Source organism: Cucurbita moschata, unplaced genomic scaffold (genome assembly GCF_002738365.1).
Source record: "Cucurbita moschata cultivar Rifu unplaced genomic scaffold, Cmos_1.0 Cmo_Scf00003, whole genome shotgun sequence".
Taxonomy (NCBI): Eukaryota; Viridiplantae; Streptophyta; class Magnoliopsida; order Cucurbitales; family Cucurbitaceae; genus Cucurbita; species Cucurbita moschata.
In genome coordinates this window covers 5,397,742-5,415,306 of record NW_019268519.1, presented here as the reverse complement: position 1 = coordinate 5,415,306, position 17,565 = coordinate 5,397,742, and the positions used below count along the sequence as shown (strand labels likewise).

General features: G+C 35.7%; 2 protein-coding genes and 1 non-coding gene across 4 annotated transcripts; 1 reads left to right on the top strand and 2 right to left on the bottom strand.

Annotated features, from left to right (window-relative positions):
• Positions 1 to 876: 876 nt before the first annotated feature.
• Positions 877 to 7,164, bottom strand: LOC111439076 (sec-independent protein translocase protein TATA, chloroplastic). The gene is made up of 2 exons (XM_023076793.1): positions 6,747 to 7,164; positions 877 to 1,125 (listed from the first exon to the last, which is right to left on the bottom strand). The coding sequence occupies exons 1-2, from the start codon at positions 7,083 to 7,085 to the stop codon at positions 991 to 993; spliced, it is 474 nt and encodes a 157-aa protein (XP_022932561.1). The 5' UTR covers positions 7,086 to 7,164; the 3' UTR covers positions 877 to 990.
• Positions 7,165 to 9,550: 2,386 nt separating this feature from the next.
• On the bottom strand, positions 9,551 to 12,715 carry LOC111433256 (light-inducible protein CPRF2-like). Of its 2 annotated transcripts, XM_023070245.1 has the most exons (6): positions 12,183 to 12,715; positions 11,736 to 11,814; positions 11,330 to 11,495; positions 10,402 to 10,477; positions 10,200 to 10,325; positions 9,551 to 10,123 (listed from the first exon to the last, which is right to left on the bottom strand). In XM_023070245.1, exons 1-6 carry the CDS (start codon positions 12,621 to 12,623, stop codon positions 9,797 to 9,799), a joined length of 1,215 nt encoding a protein of 404 aa, XP_022926013.1. In that variant the 5' UTR covers positions 12,624 to 12,715; the 3' UTR covers positions 9,551 to 9,796. The 2 variants fall into 2 exon arrangements, with proteins under 2 accessions (XP_022926013.1, XP_022926023.1); XM_023070255.1 differs by lacking the exon at positions 11,736 to 11,814 and having other exon boundaries at positions 11,330 to 11,463; positions 12,183 to 12,714.
• Positions 12,716 to 15,406: 2,691 nt separating this feature from the next.
• On the top strand, positions 15,407 to 15,477 carry TRNAG-GCC. The gene has a single exon. It is a non-coding gene; the product is annotated as a tRNA-Gly (tRNA).
• Positions 15,478 to 17,565: the final 2,088 nt, after the last annotated feature.

The following is a 17,565-nucleotide window of genomic DNA, read 5'->3' as shown; positions in this document are numbered from 1 at the left end:
TCAAACTAGTGGGCCACCTAAGAAGACCACAACCAACAAACTTTAAGCCAAATTCTCTGCCCACCCAAAAGCAATTTTAAACGAAGAAAAGTGCATGCTTAAAATGTAAGGCATAAAACAAGGATATGTCACACTCATGAATCGATGGACCTATTATCATATAAAGCACATAAAATAAGGCACCAGTTCAAGACAAAGCAAGTTTGCCTTACAGCTTTCAACTTTGAATTGAAATTGATCCTTTTCAAAAATCAAACAAAGTCAGGACTTCAAATCAATAAGCAAATTATCGCCCTCATCCAGAAAAGAATAGCTGCAGAACTTTAAATCGATTCAAACTGTTATAGCATAATTCCAGACTTTGCATAGAAATCTAAAAACTATTTACCAGAGAGCAAAAGTCATGAATTCAAAAGGCATATAAATACTCTGTTCAGTCATGATATCAGAATATAAAAGAAGGAAGAAAAAAGCTACTTCAGTGTCCCAAATATCATGAGCAATGAGTATCCCAAATGAAATCTATCTGCCCCCGTAGCGATTAACGAAAGTAATGAAGGATAGAAAGGATTTTGTAATGGAAGGTTAGAATTTTAGTGTGGCGGGTGTATACGGAAGGGCGTGGGAGCGGGAGGGAAACAGATATCGTGTCATGGCCAAAAGAATTTTTTACTACCAATAAAAGAATTATCATGTAGGAGAGTGATATAAAAGTTGATGGTACGCAGATCATGTAGGGAGGGATACAGATATAGTTGTTAGTAAGGAGAAAAGCTGCCCTCTTGGATCGGCCTTGCTGGTTGTTCTTGAGCTTTTAGCTCATAATTCCTTTTGATCTAATTAGAGTGGAATATGATAGCTATTAGAGAGCAGCACTGGAAAACTAATTTTCTTCATTAAGTGATCTTCAGATTCCAAAGACACATTCACATACATAAAGTACAATGATAGGAACAAGTGGACATGAAATTGATGGTACTACCTACCGCTTCATACACTCTCCTTTTGGTTTGATACCTTCAAATCTTGCTTCTCCTCATCATCTATCGATGCAGGCTTTTCTACTGCGGTCTCTCCGATTGACTCGGGCTCTTTCTTCAGCTCGGACTCGAACTCCTTAGCTGCCTGCAATGATATTAGAAACATAAGTCCTACTAGGAAATTAAAAAGCAGGTAACTTTGTTTAGCTGATTCTTTAACAAATTGAGCAATTGAAGTTTTCCTCGAGCTTGAAAATCAATAAGAAAGATTGAAAACATGTTTCATAAACGATCTTGAAGCTACTTTATCCTTGATTCACTTGAACTATTAGAACTAACCAATTAGGTTTACGACGAAACCTAGAAATCAATCATTGATCCAATTTGAATACCTCCACATAATAGACCTCAACAGAAAGCTAGAGTTAACGGCAGCAAGTGATTGACTTCAATAATTCCTCATATAAAATTATTGACTCTAGAGATATAGTAATATGGAGAAGACTAAATTGTTTCAAGCACCGACAGAACCAGAAACGTCCCTTGTTTCAAAGAGAGGAGGACGGGTTATTCACATTTCATTTGATGATCAGAGGTAAATTGAAAACTAAGCAACGGTAAATTCTATGGATTCCCGAGGGGAAAAGTAGAGATGTCTCCTACGTTACCCATATTATGTTCTAACTCACTAACAAATGCTTAAAAGTGTATTTGGAAATGGTTTTAAAAAAGTACAATTAGCAAAAGTAAAGTAAAATTGGTTATGCATTCTTAAAAGTACTTTTGAAGGACTTCCCAATCAAGCACATAGACCATAACGCTCTACAACAAAGTATTTCAAGGCACTTTCCAATTTTTCAAAAAGCATTTTATATTACTCTCCTACATGATTTCTTTTAAACATTTCGAGTCAAAAGTTCTTTTGTCCATGTCAAAAGTGCATTTGACACTTCCAAATATAGCCAAGGTTAATGAAATTAGCAAGAACCTAACTAGTGAACCCTGTGGGAACTCATAACAACAGAAAACTTAAAATGTTGGTTCATATGGTACGTAGCACACAAACTACAAGGCCTGAATATTCAATTTGTCCAAGATATGAAGTTCCCTTTCATAACTCTAAAATAATAAAGGTATTACAAAAACGTCATCTTTGTAATCATAATATATCGATAACATATACACTACTAAGTTTAGAAAGAAATGAAAATTCCTTGGGAAATATAAAACTTCAGAGCAATTGATAATGTTACAAAAAGAGAAAGAAAGAAAGAAAGAAAGCTAGACTTCAATTCAGATAATCATAATTGGCATAATTCTAGTTTGTTTTGTCTCTGAGATGGGGGCTCCAATGTACTTTGGGTAAATGATGCCATGATTCCGGCTATTCGTTATTTAGGGATAAACAATTTGATAAGAAAGAATGTTATGCTCAAACGTAAATGGCTCCGAAGGTTGGCCTAAGAGCAATAGGGGTCTAATCCAAAATTTGAAAAAATAAGACAACAACGAAACTGAATTAACAAACTCGATTGGTTAGTGTAAACATGTGTGATTGACACAACTTCCGAATCTTCGGTTTCAATGTCATTTTTTTAATTCTTTAAAATGGTCTCTCAAGCATCGATTTTGGCGAAAAATAACTTGAAATGACCAACTTCCATCCTATAGAGCAGCATTTTTTGGCATTTGAGTTGGGGTTAATTGGTGGGCTAAGAAGCACAGACATAGATACACGACATTGGATACTATACGACATGGAAATATCATTACATCGATTTTCAAAAAAGTAGGACACGACATGTTAATTTCCCCCCCTTAAATATGCATATATTTCGACAAATTATGAATATTTGACACCTTTATTGTAAATTTCTACCTTTAAACATAAAAAGAACATCCAATACAATTCATTAAATAGATGAATAAGATAACAATTAACAAACAACATCAGAAATATCCAATAGTCTTACACAAACCTCATGAAGTGGTTAGAATGGATTTTGAAAGTTTCTTGGTGGTAAGTCACCTGTTTGTGCATATTTCTTGGAAGGATATCAAAACTTCAGCAGAAGCTTACTTTAAAATTTAAGTGCAGATCAATTCCTTAATAACTGATAAAGCACTGATTTATGTGTGTTGGGAAAATGGCAATTGGTTGGTGATTTACATCTGAAGATTGAGAACTGGTTTCATACAAGCATAGTCATCAAAAGTTAATTGAAGGATATGGGGGATGGATTTCGATTAAAAACTAACTGTTGAAGTACCGAAAAAAGCACTTTTGAGGCATTTGATTATTACTTCGATGGTTGAATTAGTAACTGCTAAGATACTCTTAACTTCATTGATGTTCGACCGCTCACATTCAAGCTAAGAGTAACTGCTAAGATACTCTTAAATTTTTCCGGCAACCTTTGTGGTTCAACGTTATTACAACAAACGTCGCAACGTTTCCTTTAAGCTTGGAGATATAGTTTCCTTGGATCCTCTGGGAATTGTTTATGGTGACTTACGCTTGAATAATTTCTCAAATTCAGTGATTTACCTCTTCTTCACCAAGTAATGGAAGATGGAGTGTTGGGAGGATGAAGTTCAACTAAATACAGTAGTTGATGATTCAAATTCAAATTCAAATTTAAATTCGATGGTTTTGACCCATAATCTATTACTTGATGCTCAGCTTTGGCAGAATGAAATTCCTCAATTTGTGCCTATTCATTTCTTGTCTTACTTAGACGAGAAACCTTCCCCATTTAATTTTCCTCCTCTTTTTCTCCTCCTTTCCTGAAGAACTGGTGTTAGTAGAAGATGATCCTCCATGATTGAGTCATGGCTCTATTAATATAACAATGGTGGTAAGGACTCCACTTTCATTTCTATTTTTAGTTATTTCCTTTGTTCTAGGAGGATGATCCTCCATGATTGAGTCATGGTTCCATTGATGTAGCAATGATTATTATACAACTTGTACAAATAGTCATAAACATCAATGAAGATGGTACCTAAAATTTCCAATTTCGTCTTGAGTACTTTAACTCAAAGGTTTAAGGTTCCCTCTATTTGAGCCTTACAATTACTCAAAATAAGTCAAAGAAGAATTCTACTTCTTCCCCCACACAAACACCGTCTACCTCCACTTACGAGAGATCCATAACTCGATCCCAGACGAGCCCTTAACAGTGTTGTTGTGGGAGAGAGTAGGGATTAGCCAATATTTGAGAAATTTTCTTAATCTAAAACAAGGGAATAACCAAAAAATCAAAATGAAGGTGGAAGACAATTCAACTAATGGGTTCCATACATGACTGCTTCTTTTTGCCATGAGTGTAACGCGTGCACACTTGTAGTGGCATTATATCAAACAACCTTCCTGACTTTCAGCAGCAACTACCCCCGAAGATTGGAGAAAAGATAGGGTGAACGTTATGCATTGTTTCTCCTTTTCATAGCACGGCATGAGAAATAGAATACGCACATTATTCTCCAATGGTTTGAGACCTCCTTCATCCACCTATTAATGAATAAACCTCCATAAACAAGGTAACACTTTTACTCACCTACAAAGTAACATCTCTGCTGGCTAATAATTTTTTTTTTTTTTTTTTCATTCCAATCTTCGAAGTTCATAGCAAAGTCACCTATAGTCACCATCCAACGTAGACGCACAAATCTCTAGCCAATTCTGCAGCAAGACATCTCAATATCTCCCCATTTCTACATGGATAGGATCCAACATGAAATCCTCCTTAATCGTCTTCTTCAATGTATCAAGAATATCATACCAACAATCATTAGTCCAATTGGAAATGTTTATTGTAAATGCTTCGCATCAAGGCTCTTCTCCTCTGTTTTTGTAAATTTCCTTCATGAATGAAATTGCTTCTTTAAGAAAACAAATCATGGAAACACGACCCAGTAAAAATAATGTTTCTCCGGTTTACTGGTCGAATCTCTGATTCCCACCCGTTAAAGATTCTGTTTGTTTACTATCTCGTTGAATCTTTATTTCCCACTCCTTTGTTTTATAGATTCTAATTGTCATGCTTCACCCTTTATTTCCCACATACCGCTTTGATAATATAATCCCAAAACTCATTTGCTTTCCGCTTAAAAGGATGGGGTTGGCAAAGGTTCCGTGTGATAGACACTAAAAGACCCTCCACCAGATTGAACACTTCAACACAAGAACATCAAGGCTTCTGACTAAAGGAACAATGAAAGAACAGGTGGGTATGGTCTTCCAACTTTTTGGCACAAAATACACAAATTATGAGAGAAGCACACTGGGTAGGTCGTAAGACAGCTTACGACCAGGCCATTGAGATTTCCAAGAACTTTTCTTCTTTTCTTATTCAACATACTAAAGGTCCTCTCAAGAAAGAGTGTGGAGTTCCCACCTATTTAAGTCCATTTTTATTATGATAGCTGAGCCAGAACAACAGATTCGTAGACAGTTACAGAAGTATTATTTGATTCATTTTAAATGTTCGGAATGACTTTGTTGTGCCGTAATGCCACAACCTTCAATGCTATGATACCACTTGTTGTACCCAAACGCCACAACCAAAATGTTTTGATACCCATTTGTTGTAGCGTAAGCGAAAGCAAGATTGGTCGCACTCACACTCACAAACAGAAAATTAAACAAAGAGACACAAAGATTTACGTGGATTGGAGAGAATAAATTCTCCTACATCCACGGGTGGTAGTCAATCACACTATAACCAAAGTGTTTACAAGTGTATCTCTCACCCTCTCACACTACAACAAAGTCTTTCAACAAAGTTTCTCCCAATTGCCTCTAGGCAAATACAAAATAACAATGTGTAACAGCCCAGATCCACCGCTAGCAGATTTTGTCCTCTTTGAGTTCTCCCTTTCAGGCTTCCCCTCAAAGCTTTAAAACGCGTCTGCTAGGGGAAGGTTTCCACACCCTTATAAAGGGTGTTTTGTTTTCCTCTCCAACCAATGTGGGACATCACAATCCACCCCTCTTCAGGGCCCAGCATCCTCACTGGCACTCGTTTCTTTCTTCAATCGATGTGGGACCGCCACCAAATCCACCCCTTTTGGGGCCAGCGTCCTTACTGGCACACCACCTCGTGTCTACCCCCTTTGGGGAACAGCCTCCTCGCTAGCAAATAGTTTGGGCTTCCCCTCAAGGTTTTAAAACGTGTCTACTAAGGGAAGGTTACACCCTTATAAAGTGTTTTGTTCTCCTCTCCAACCAATGTGGGACATCAAACAATGACTCCACACCTCAAAGCAATGCTAAACAAGCCTTTATCTAGGTATAGCAATACTAATTCTCATACATGAACCAAATAAATGACAAAATGAGCTAAAAGGGTTATGAACTAAATGAGAGGTATGACAATACATCTTCGTGACAACTTACAACAGATTTTGATAGGACTGTTTTTAAGTGAAGCATTTCTATTTACATCCAGAAAAAGGCACGAAACCAAGGCTTCATCTAATTCCAAACTATTGTTGTTCAAGTCCCATGAAAAAGTAGATAAGCTTTCTAGTTAGCTAAAAAGTACTTTGCATCAATTCAATCTCATTTCAAATTCAGTAAAAATCTTCCCTAATCCGAATATACGAAACAACAATCATCAAATACTCAATTTCCAAACATCTACACCACATACTATCCAAATCCAGTGGAAAAAAAGATCTTCCCCGTATCAAATCCCTAACAATTAACAATCTCCGAGCAACCAAACTGACACAATTGATTAAAACCACACATAAACATACCTGTTGGAAGCTCTTGACCGTTTTTCCAATACTCTTCCCGACTTCAGGCAACTTCTTGGGGCCAAAAACCAGAGCGGCGACGCCGGCAATTACAACAAGCTCAGGCACTCCAAGTCCAAACAGAGCGTTACAAGTGAGACCCTTATGAGCTCTATCCATCGTCTTTCTGGACCTGGTGGTTCGCAATAGCAGAGAATGGCTATGGTCGCCTTTGTTGAAGGAATTGGCGGTGGCATTGTTGGCGAAGAAGGAGGATTTGGAGGAGGAAAACGGAGGGGAAAACGATGGAAGCCTGGGAATGGAAGATGTGAAGGATAAAGTTGCAGATGAGATTACCATGGCCGCCGTTGTTGAGGGAAAAATCTTGATTTTGGGAATTGGAAAGTTTATCGGTTTGATGATTACGATTGTGATTTTAGTTCATTTATTTGGATTTTTTTTTCTTCTTTTTCTTGCAATTTTCACATGTGGGATTGGTTTGGTGCCAGTACAAAATTTTATGGAGTTTTTTTTTCATAAGATATTATTACGGGACATCACAATCCTGCTTAATCCTGCTTAGAACGGTGGTTTGTTGTCGTCCCCTTATGGTGGTTTGTTCTCCTCTGAGCACGGTGGTTTGTTGTCCTCCCCTTATGGTGGTTTGTTCTCCTCTCAACCAATCAATGTGGGACATCACAATCCACCCCCCTTCGAGGCCAGCGTCTTTATCCGAAAGATTTTCACGCCCTTATAAATGCCCCCCTTCGAGGCCCAGCATCCTTACCCGAAAGGTTTTCACACCCTTATAAATGGTGGTTTGTTCTCCTCCCAACCAATGTAGGAATAGCGAGAAGAATGACACATTGTTCGGTGTCTGGCTCTGATACCATTTGTAACGACCCAGGCCCACCGCAAGCAGAGATTGTTCTCTTTGAGTTTTCTCTTTCGGACTTCCCCTCAAGGCTTTAAAACTCGTTTGCTAGGGAAAAGTTTCCACGTCCTTATAAACAGTGATTTGTTCTCCTCCCCAACCAATATAGGACATCACAGACTTTAAGTGGATTCAAGGACAACACGCTAGTTCGAACTAGAAATGTTCATGGGTTAGGTCGAGTTGAAATGTTTTTTAAATCGATCTCAATTGTTCGATTTGTAAAATTTTCAACCCAAACAATCTTTGTTAAATAACGAACTCAATCCAATTCGAACATAATTCTTTTTGGGATAGGTTCATTTAAGTTGTTCCAGTCATTTATCCAAATTTTTATTTTAATGAAAGTAAATTAGGAGCTTTTTATTATTTAAAATATTTAACTAAATTTTTTTTGCTAACTATTTTGAACATATATTTTTTTTAAAAAAATTAAATAGTCAAAAAATAATTTTGAAATGGGCGAGGAGAATGAATAATAAAAAATAAATCTAAAATTAATTAAATAAATAAATGTATATATAATGGTAAAAAATATAATATTTTTAAATTTATTCCGCTCCATTAATTTTAGGGTAACCTATGAACCGACCCATTCATAAAATTTTCATTTATTATGAATTAACAAAAATTAAGTTGATAATGCTCTTAAATTTACACCTCATCATGCATTTGATAATTATTGTATATTGATTCAGATAAGCATTGACCAGCGTTTGTGTGTCATATACTTCTAATATCTACCATCATTTTAAGCTACAAGTCATATATTCCATTCGCAAATTTTTTAACGTCGAGTAAACGTTTAAATTGTTCCATCGCATCATATTAAGACGAGTTTTCAAAAGAGATCGAAAATATACGCTAAATTTGTTTATGTAATTATTAGATATCTTGAACCCTAAACGAGTAGCGTGTTAATTAGTGCACAATTTCCTAATTGTCGTCATAATTTAGCATTAATGAAGGCTAAGTAAGTGATTTAAGTCGTACGAAGGCTAGTTAGGTGCCTAAAGTGGGCCTCATCTAGCAGCTCCAAAGTTCAAAGGAGTTGGTTTACTTTCCTTCGTAATTAAATTTTTAATTATATCACTATGTATGAATGAGAATGGTTGGGAGTGAGTCCCACATCGGCTAATTTAGGAAATGATCATGGGTTTATAATCAAGGAATACTATCTTTTCATTAATACGAGGTTTTATAGAGAAGCCCAAAACAAAGCTCTGAGAGCTTATGCTCGAAATGGACAATATCATATCATTGTGGAGAGTTGTGATTCTTAACATGTGCTACAAATTATTTTTGGTAATTACGTGCTTTTCATATCATTATGTTTTCGGTTTGGGTGTTCTTGAAACTCGGGCTTGTGTTCATGCATATATAGAGAACATAATTGAGATGGGGACGAAACATTTCTTACAAGGGTGTGGAAACCTCTCCCTTGCTAGTAGACACGTTTTAAAACTGTGAAACTAATGGCGAGACGTAACGGGCAAAAGCGAACAATATCTACTAGCGGTAGGCTTGGGCTGTTACAAATGATATCAGAGCCAGACATCAGGCAGTGTGTCAACAAGGACACTGAGCCTCGAGGGGGGTGGACACCGTGTGGTGCACCAGCGAGGTCACTTAGCTCCAAAGAGGTGTGAGTTGTGAGATCCCACATCAATTGAAGAGGAGAACAAGTACCAGCGAGAATGTTGGGTTCCAAAGGGAGGTGGATTGTGAGATTCCACATCGGTTGGAGAGAGGAACGAAACATTCTTTATAAGAGTGCAGAAACCTCTCCCTAACAGACGCGTTTTAAAACCATGAAGCTGACGACAATATCCACTAGCGATGAGGTTGGGCTGTTACACCCACATTCGTTAATCAAGGGGAAGATCATGAGTTTATAAGTAAAGGAACACCATCTCCATTAGTACGAGACCATTTGGAAAAACCAAAAGCAAAACCACAAAAGTTTACTCATAGTGGACAATATCATATCTAGGTTTAGTTCGGTTCGAATGACGGTTACTTTGTTAGCCATTCTTCCAAAATGGATATAGAACTCAAACATACAATCAGGTTCATTCAAAGAATATGACAGAATAAGCCTTTCATACACTTAAAACAAGAACAACAAACAACACTGTTATAGCTGATCTCCCTTTCCTGATGGTTCACAGCACCCTGAGCTCCCCCGGATGCGCTTTTGAAGGCGCTCCAAACTTGCCACTCGACGCAAGGAACCTGTTTTCACCATCGTCTTCCCTGACACGGTTGCTGCTTTTGCCACACAATTCAGCTGAGTATCAGCAGAAGATATGTCGGCAGCATGATTGCTAGCTGCATCTCTTGATGTCTTTGAGGGGCTCCCATCAAAGGATTGCATGCTCATTGACAATACTTCCGACGACATGCCATAGAACATCGGTTTCGAACCCGTAATTCGCTTTACGGTTTCCTCAGCCATTTGTACCTGAAAACGTCATGGTTCTCGTCATCGTCGTATCAACACGGAACGAATGAAGAACGAGCTAATACTTTGTACTTACCTTTGCTTTCAAAGTTTCAAGGTCAGCTTTTAGAACTCTGTTATTAACAGCTGATTCATTGTACTTCTGGCTTATATCATTGAAACGCTTCAGCAATGCAGAATTTTCAACTCTTAATTCAGCAACCTATCAACAATGAATCCAATCGAGTTTATAATGGACTTATTAGAATTAGATAGATTTGATATTGTTCGATGTTGACCTGTGTCTCGAGCTCAGTCAAATGTGCTTGCTTTCTCTTTCTTGAACGTCTAGCTGATTCTCTGTTAGAAAGCATTCTGAAGAAAATAACTGTGTTAGTATCTACGATAACGGTTTTTGTTGGAGTTTGATTGGGTTCTTCATGTTGGTAATCGTGAAGACATATAGTGACTTACAACGCTCGTTGAATAAGTGATATTTGGTCAAGTCACTATCAAATAACTCAACTTCCCAACCGAAATTTTAGTATCTCTTTGGATCGAGAGAGACAAATACTTGGTAAGGCTACGACAACTTCAGTATTCCTTTTGGACATGAGAATCGTCGTGGAAGTACGCATTTTAAGGAATTGGGATCTAACTTGGTACGATGAGGATTGACATCTCGAACAAAATGAGTGCAACCAAATATTCATATTACCTAGCACATACATTTTAAATGGTTGTAAGGTAACATCTCAAGCCCACCTTGAGTAGATATTATCCTCTTTGAATTGTTACAAATGGTATTAGAGACATCGAACGGTGTGCCAACGAGGACACTGGCCCCCAAAAGGGTTGGATTGTGAAATCTCACGTCGGTTGGAGAGGAGAACAAAACATTAAGGGTATGAAAACATCTCCCTAGAAAACGCGTTTTAAAACCTTGAGGGGAAGCCATTGAATGGAAAGTCCAAAGAGAATAATATATGCTAGCGTTACGCTTGGACTATTACACTTTTTGTGTATTATCCTTTGATGGATCCAGATCAACATGATTATCCATCTCAAACGAACTGAATGACAACGTGACATGTTTACTAGACAAGTGGACTAATTTGGCACGATTACTTTAGAAGCTAAACAGACACGACCATTAACGACCAAATTTATTACTCTACTAAAATAGAATTATAAAATATAACAAAGTCAAAATGTTATAATATTTACCTCCTGACACGTTTAGCATAAGCAGGATCCTTACGTTCACTCGTACCATCTTCTCCTTCGACGACATCATCTTCTTCATCAGTCGTTTGCTCTATGGATGACGATATAGTTGCCGTGCCACCAAGAATCCCGACCTTTTTTTGCACACAAGGTGAGCTAGTAATTCCTAAAGGTTCATTAATCTTTATAACATGATCATCAAAAATAATATTCTTGTAAGAAAAAAAAAATAGATTAAAAATGTGGTCAAAAATAAAAATTTGTTAAAAATGAGAAATAGAATTGCTATCGAGGGTGCAACAAACATTGGTGGGATCAAAAGTCCCAGTAGGATCTAAAAGTCCCATCAATGTTTGCTGCACTCTCGATCTCAATTCTATTTCTCATTCTTAATGAAATTGCAAACCTTTTAAAGGTTGAGACTGCAAATATGAGGCTAGAAGGGAACTTGCACATGAATCTTGAACTTTCATCATATAAGACCCCTATTTCACATGAATCGAGGAATCACTAAATTTAAAATTTTTAAATTTTTAAACGTTTTATTTTTTATCTTTTAAAAAAATTAAAGGTGTTTTTGAAATTTTTTAAAAAATTTGAAGGTATTAATGAATCAGGTGAAAACTCGAGGGTAGAAAAAAAATTATAATATTGAATAACTCGAACAAGATTATAAAAAATTAGAAAATTATCTAGAAAAACATATATTTTAAATGGATTAAGCACATGAAAATATATTTTAAAATATTATTGAAATAAAAATTACAAATAATGAAAAGGTAAAAATGGTAAAAATGGAAAAACTAATCATGATTTTTAACCAAAGGAGTAAAAAGTAAATATAAAATCTTACTCGGCACAAGGCTACAGCGGCACACGCCAAATTGAGCTTGCTTTTCAGAAACGCCTGATAGTCACCGGAGTCCGATGGAACACACGGCGGTCCAATCTCGACGGATTCCGCCGCCTTACTCTTCTCCGTCCTCGACGTCGCACTACTACTACTACATATTTCATTCCGATTACTCTGTTTCTGCAGAATCTGATTCGCATTTTCTCCAGATTCCTTATTCTCAGATCGATCGTCGGGGGAGGGAGAAGCCGGCGGCGGAGGCGGAGAAGTCGAGGAGTCCGATACAGAGGCTTCCTGAAGGAACCGCCGGAACGACCATTCCGATGCGCTCCGGTTCAATTTCGACGATTCTTCCGGCTCTGTAGGAACTGCTCGCGGCGGCGAGGACAAGAACTGATCGGCGATTCCGTCAACGGAGAATACTCTATCCATTGATCTCATGAATTTCCGCCTCAGGTTTTTCTGGTTCGCGATTACAGAGTTTTGAAACTCTTCAAACCTGACGACGATTCATTTCAGTTTTACGATTTTATCTCCCTTTTGCCCCTTCTTTTAAAATAAAAATAAAAATTAAAAAATTATTTCTTTTTTATTTATTTATTTAATAAATAAAAATTTAAGTGTACAAAATACGTCTCCCTCAACAAATCCACACTTTTTTATATATATATAAATTTAAATAATTAATTCGATTAATTGGATTAGTCTCGATCATAAGTGTAAGTCAAGATCTAAGAGTGACCATCCTAGATTCCAAATTTGATTCTATTTATTTGTGAAATTTTGCAAGGATACTAAGAATCTCTAGCTTTGGACGCTTAATATATTTTAGGCCACTTCCACTAATTTACCGTTAGTATTTTTAGTTACCAATTAACCACAAAAATATTATAAAATAAATTTCATCGCGAAATAATTGAAATTTAAGCTAAAGTTTATTAATAAAAAAGAATATCAAAAGTGGCTCGACAAAATATATATAAAAAAGTATTTCTTTCTACGCAATAATAATTATCTTTTTTTTCTTTTTCAAAAAACGGATGATTTAAATCTCGAAGAAAATACTTTTATTTTATTTTTTTCACCTGAAATTTGATAATAAATCTTCAATTATATTGTTAATTAAATAAATAAATGATGATGGGATAATATTTAAATTATAAATTAAAAAAAATAAAATAAAATAAAAGAATTACACGTAGGATCCACACACACGAGTTTATCGTTATTGTCAAGCTGTTGCTGAGTCTTTGTTGATAGGATTGAAGGACTATTTCCACCAGCCTCCAAAAATAATTTAAAAAATAATTTATTTTTTGCAATTAATAATATTATTTTAATCCGACTTATCCGAACATCCCAACCGTTTATTTCAGTTATATGATTCTCTTTTCCATATTTTTTTTTTTAAATTTAATTCTTTTATTATTATTATTTTTAAAAACTATGTATGCTTCCTCTAGAATTTTGAAAATATTTTTAAAAAACAAATAATAAAAATAATATTAATTAAAATATCATCCAATGACAGCGAGGACTTGATATTTTTTTTCCTTTAGTACGGCGGCATCTAAGTTAGTTGCATTATTTTTTTTATTAAAAGATTTTTAAATTATTATTTGCCAAGTAGACTCATGTTTGTGGATAAACTTGTGGAGTGGGGCCCGCATGAGTCATTGTGGGGCCCGCAGAATTCTGGTTTTTGCCTTTTATGGCAGTGAAAATTGTTGTTTTTTTTTTTTTCTATTTATTTATTTATTTAGTATTATTTTGATTATTAGTTTTACATTTTTTTTTAATGATTTGAATGGTAAAAGTTTAAACAGTTAGGTTAAAATGGTTTGTATGGTTAAAAGTTTTTTTTTTTGTCTTTCTCCATTGAAATATCTATTTAATCTGTAGTGTCAGGTCCTGGGTTAGCCTGTCTCGAACAGAATGATGATTCTCCGTTTAAATGAGAAAAAGGAGAAGGGGTAGAGAGATTTCTCTTTGCTAGATAAATAGGGCTCGGGATACGATTATATTACTCATCCTGCCCCCGCCCCACTTAATATAAATATAATTTCAAAGAGTAGCTTTCTAAATTTCATTGATTTTTTTTTTTTTTAAATGACGATACCTTATAAGAATAATAAGGAAGAAAAAATTATTGCGGGGAACCCGATCCCTACCAATTTCCTGTAAGGAATCTCTGCCCTAATCCTTGTTAAAATAAATGAGGAATGAGATAGGTGGCGGCAAGGATGAGGACGAGGAAGGCTTCTCCATCCCATGGACATTGTCCATGCCCAAAATTACATTAAAGCCCTGATGTTTAAGACTATCAACGTCACCTCTACCTGTTGACCTAACACCAGAACGTAGCTTAGTTTTACTCTCTCGCAAGCCAACAAACTTACCCCAATTGTGGTGGCAACACAACTTAACTCAAGGGTCCTGACTCTAACTTCATCTGACTCACAAATGATGTTAAGATAAATGAGTATAACGTGAGTAAAACAAAGTCCCTAAATATAGATATACCTATCATCATTGCATCAGAATTACTAGCATCTCCGTTAGTAGTAGCATTTGCTCTTTCTTGTTTCTAAGTTTGGGTGAACGATTCAACACCACTCGAAATAAAAGGATGGTTACCACCTCTTGAGAACAGTGAATCACATGTGACCCTCCTAGCCGGTAACACACACTTTCATCTTTACCAGACCCCGGCCCTAATGATATCTACTATAGCATTTACATCGAGACTTGTCATGATCGTTGCTTTCCAGTTAGATTGCTAATTCCATCTCTAACGTGAGTATGACCGCCATACAAACAAATTTGTAAAAATTAAGATCTTATACACGTTACGACCCTATCAGTCTTTTTATAGTGTCAGGATAGAGACCCTAATACTCTTGGTAAACTTCCAACATCATCTTCCTAGAAGAAACAAACCTACTTAAAATGATATTTAAAAAATAAAAAATAAAAAATACAACCACTTGGAGATATTGTGGGATAATGGGCCACCAACTTCAACTATACAATAGGGAGATATTAATTAAATTAAAAAACAAATTAACATTTAATAAAATAATAATATAAATAACTAACAAAAATTGAAGGACAATGTTTAGTGGACAGTGACTAGCTTTGCAAAATAAAGAGATGAATTAAAATAAATAAATAAATAATATTTACTATATAAATTACAAAATAGTTTGAAGTCTAGGCATCAAGCACCAGTGGTCTAGTGGGAGAATAGTACCCTGCCACGGTACAGACCCGGGTTCGATTCCCGGCTGGTGCATTTGTTTTTTCTTTCTTTCTGTTGTCGTTTGGGCTTTAACAACGGCCCACTTATGCTTTTCCTATTGGACTTCAGAATATAAAGCCTACAACTCTGAAGCGTCATATGGATAGAAATTTTGTTTTTTTAACTAACTTAACTAACAAATTGTACCTTACTTTTCGGTCACACAATCATATAAACTATAAACTGTACCTTTCGAGTAACACAATCATGTTTTGTTTGGAACAATTTTATGTTTGGTGACCTCTTAAAAATATTTCTAGAAATCTGAACTTAATTTTATGTTGAGTGACATTTTAGAAATATTTCTAGAAAGTTGAACACTCATGACGATGTTGTAAGCATGGAGCGTTTTTCTATCTTTGGTTTATCTTTTTGACCTAAAATTACCCCGAACATTTACCTTTATGCCATTTCTACCAAATTTGATATAATCCACGTCATTATATACTCCGAAGAACACACAAATTAACCAGAAAAAGGAAGAGAAAAAAAAAAGAATAAAAAGAATTTATTATTATTATTATTATTATTATTGTATTTATGGATCTCTGTTCATGTTCACCAATGCACACGAGCGACAAGACAGAAAAAGAATCACTGATAGCACAATAATTCATCCAAAAAAAATTAATTAAAAAAAGAAGAAAAAAAAAAGAATCTGGGTCCCCACCACACGCTTCATCTCAGTCGTCCGTTCCATTAATCAGAATAAATCAACGGCCACAAAACCATTTCCCAAAACAAAACCAACCAAATTACAGAAACAAAAAGTTATTTTTATATTTTTCTATCCCAACAAAAGAAAAAATGGAATAAAATTAAATTAAATAAAACAATAATGTGAGCAGAGTTTTCAGCTTGAGTGGGCCCATTACTCCATGGGGGGGCTCTGATTCGCTGCAACATATCTATATCACATGTGATGAGCCTGCAGCACTCTGATGCTGCCACCTGCCACTCTGTCATAATACTACTAAAAATAATAATAATAATTAAACAGTGTATAAAGATTTTAAGTCCACAAAATAATAATAGTAGCCGCACGTGCGTTTGCGGGGCCCACTCTTATCAGACAACTGTGATTCATTTAAGCTCCTTAGTCAAAGTGTTATCAAATGATCAGATAGTCAAAGGTTTGACTTAGGCTCTCAAACTTTATGTACACGAATTCTAATGATGTCGTTGGGGAAATCTTTTCATTGTAAATACAATAATCTATAGGTCCGTAAAATCTCAATGACGTTCTTAATAACACTAAAATGATTAGTAATGAAGTGTTCAAATTAATATTTGGACTACATTCGTGAGCTGACCTACTTGTACTCGTTGTTCTCGTCGGTTGCTGATTTTGTGGTCTGGGCTGAGTAGCTTTGTGGACTTCGGGACTAGTTGTTGCATTTCACACGAGGTCGGGGATTTTGGTTATTGGATTCAAATCTAATCCAACCCAACTTGATTTCCCATGAACTACTTCTTCTTTACTCGAGATGGGCATACCTCTTTTTTTGGGGCGGTCAGGAGCTTCAAATGAGTATTAGATGACAAGAGCAACGAATTCTTACGACTTTACCTTTGGTTTTTCAAATGAGTATTAGATGACAAGAGCAACGAATTCTTACGACTTTACCTTTGGTTTTTCAAATGAGTATTAGATGATAAGAGCAACGAATTCTTACGACTTTACCTTTGGTTTTTTCCAAAATGTCTCGTACCAATGAAGATATTATTTCTTAATTATATGTAAAATCCTAAACCCACCGCTAGCAAATATTGTTGTCTTTCGGCTTTTTTTTTTGTTTTCCCTCAAAGTTTTTAAAACGCGTCTCCTGTAGAGAGATTTTCAAACGCTTATAAAGAATATTTCGTTTCCCTCTTCAATCAATGTGGGATCTCACAGTTTACCCCTTTTCGGGGCACAACGTTCTCGCTGACACTCGTTCTTCTCTCCAATTGATGTGAGATCTTACATTATATACCTGATCTTATTTTTAATTAGCCATGTTTGGACTCGATTAGATAAGATTTAAACATTAAAAAAAAAAAAAAAAAAAAAAAAAAAAAAAAAAAAAAAAAAAAAAAAAA

Coding starts and splice junctions, on each gene's coding strand:
- LOC111433256 (XM_023070245.1), bottom strand. CDS start 12,623: ATGAGATCAATGGATAGAGTATTCTCCGTTGACGGAATCGCCGATCAG. Junction 11,815..12,182: donor CCGCTGTAGCCTTGTGCCGA/GTAAGATTTTAT, acceptor CATGTGAAATAG/GGGTCTTATATGATGAAAGT. Junction 10,124..10,199: donor TTGAAACTTTGAAAGCAAAG/GTAAGTACAAAG, acceptor TGACGTTTTCAG/GTACAAATGGCTGAGGAAAC.
- LOC111439076 (XM_023076793.1), bottom strand. CDS start 7,085: ATGGTAATCTCATCTGCAACTTTATCCTTCACATCTTCCATTCCCAGG. Junction 1,126..6,746: donor CGGTCAAGAGCTTCCAACAG/GTATGTTTATGT, acceptor ATATCATTGCAG/GCAGCTAAGGAGTTCGAGTC.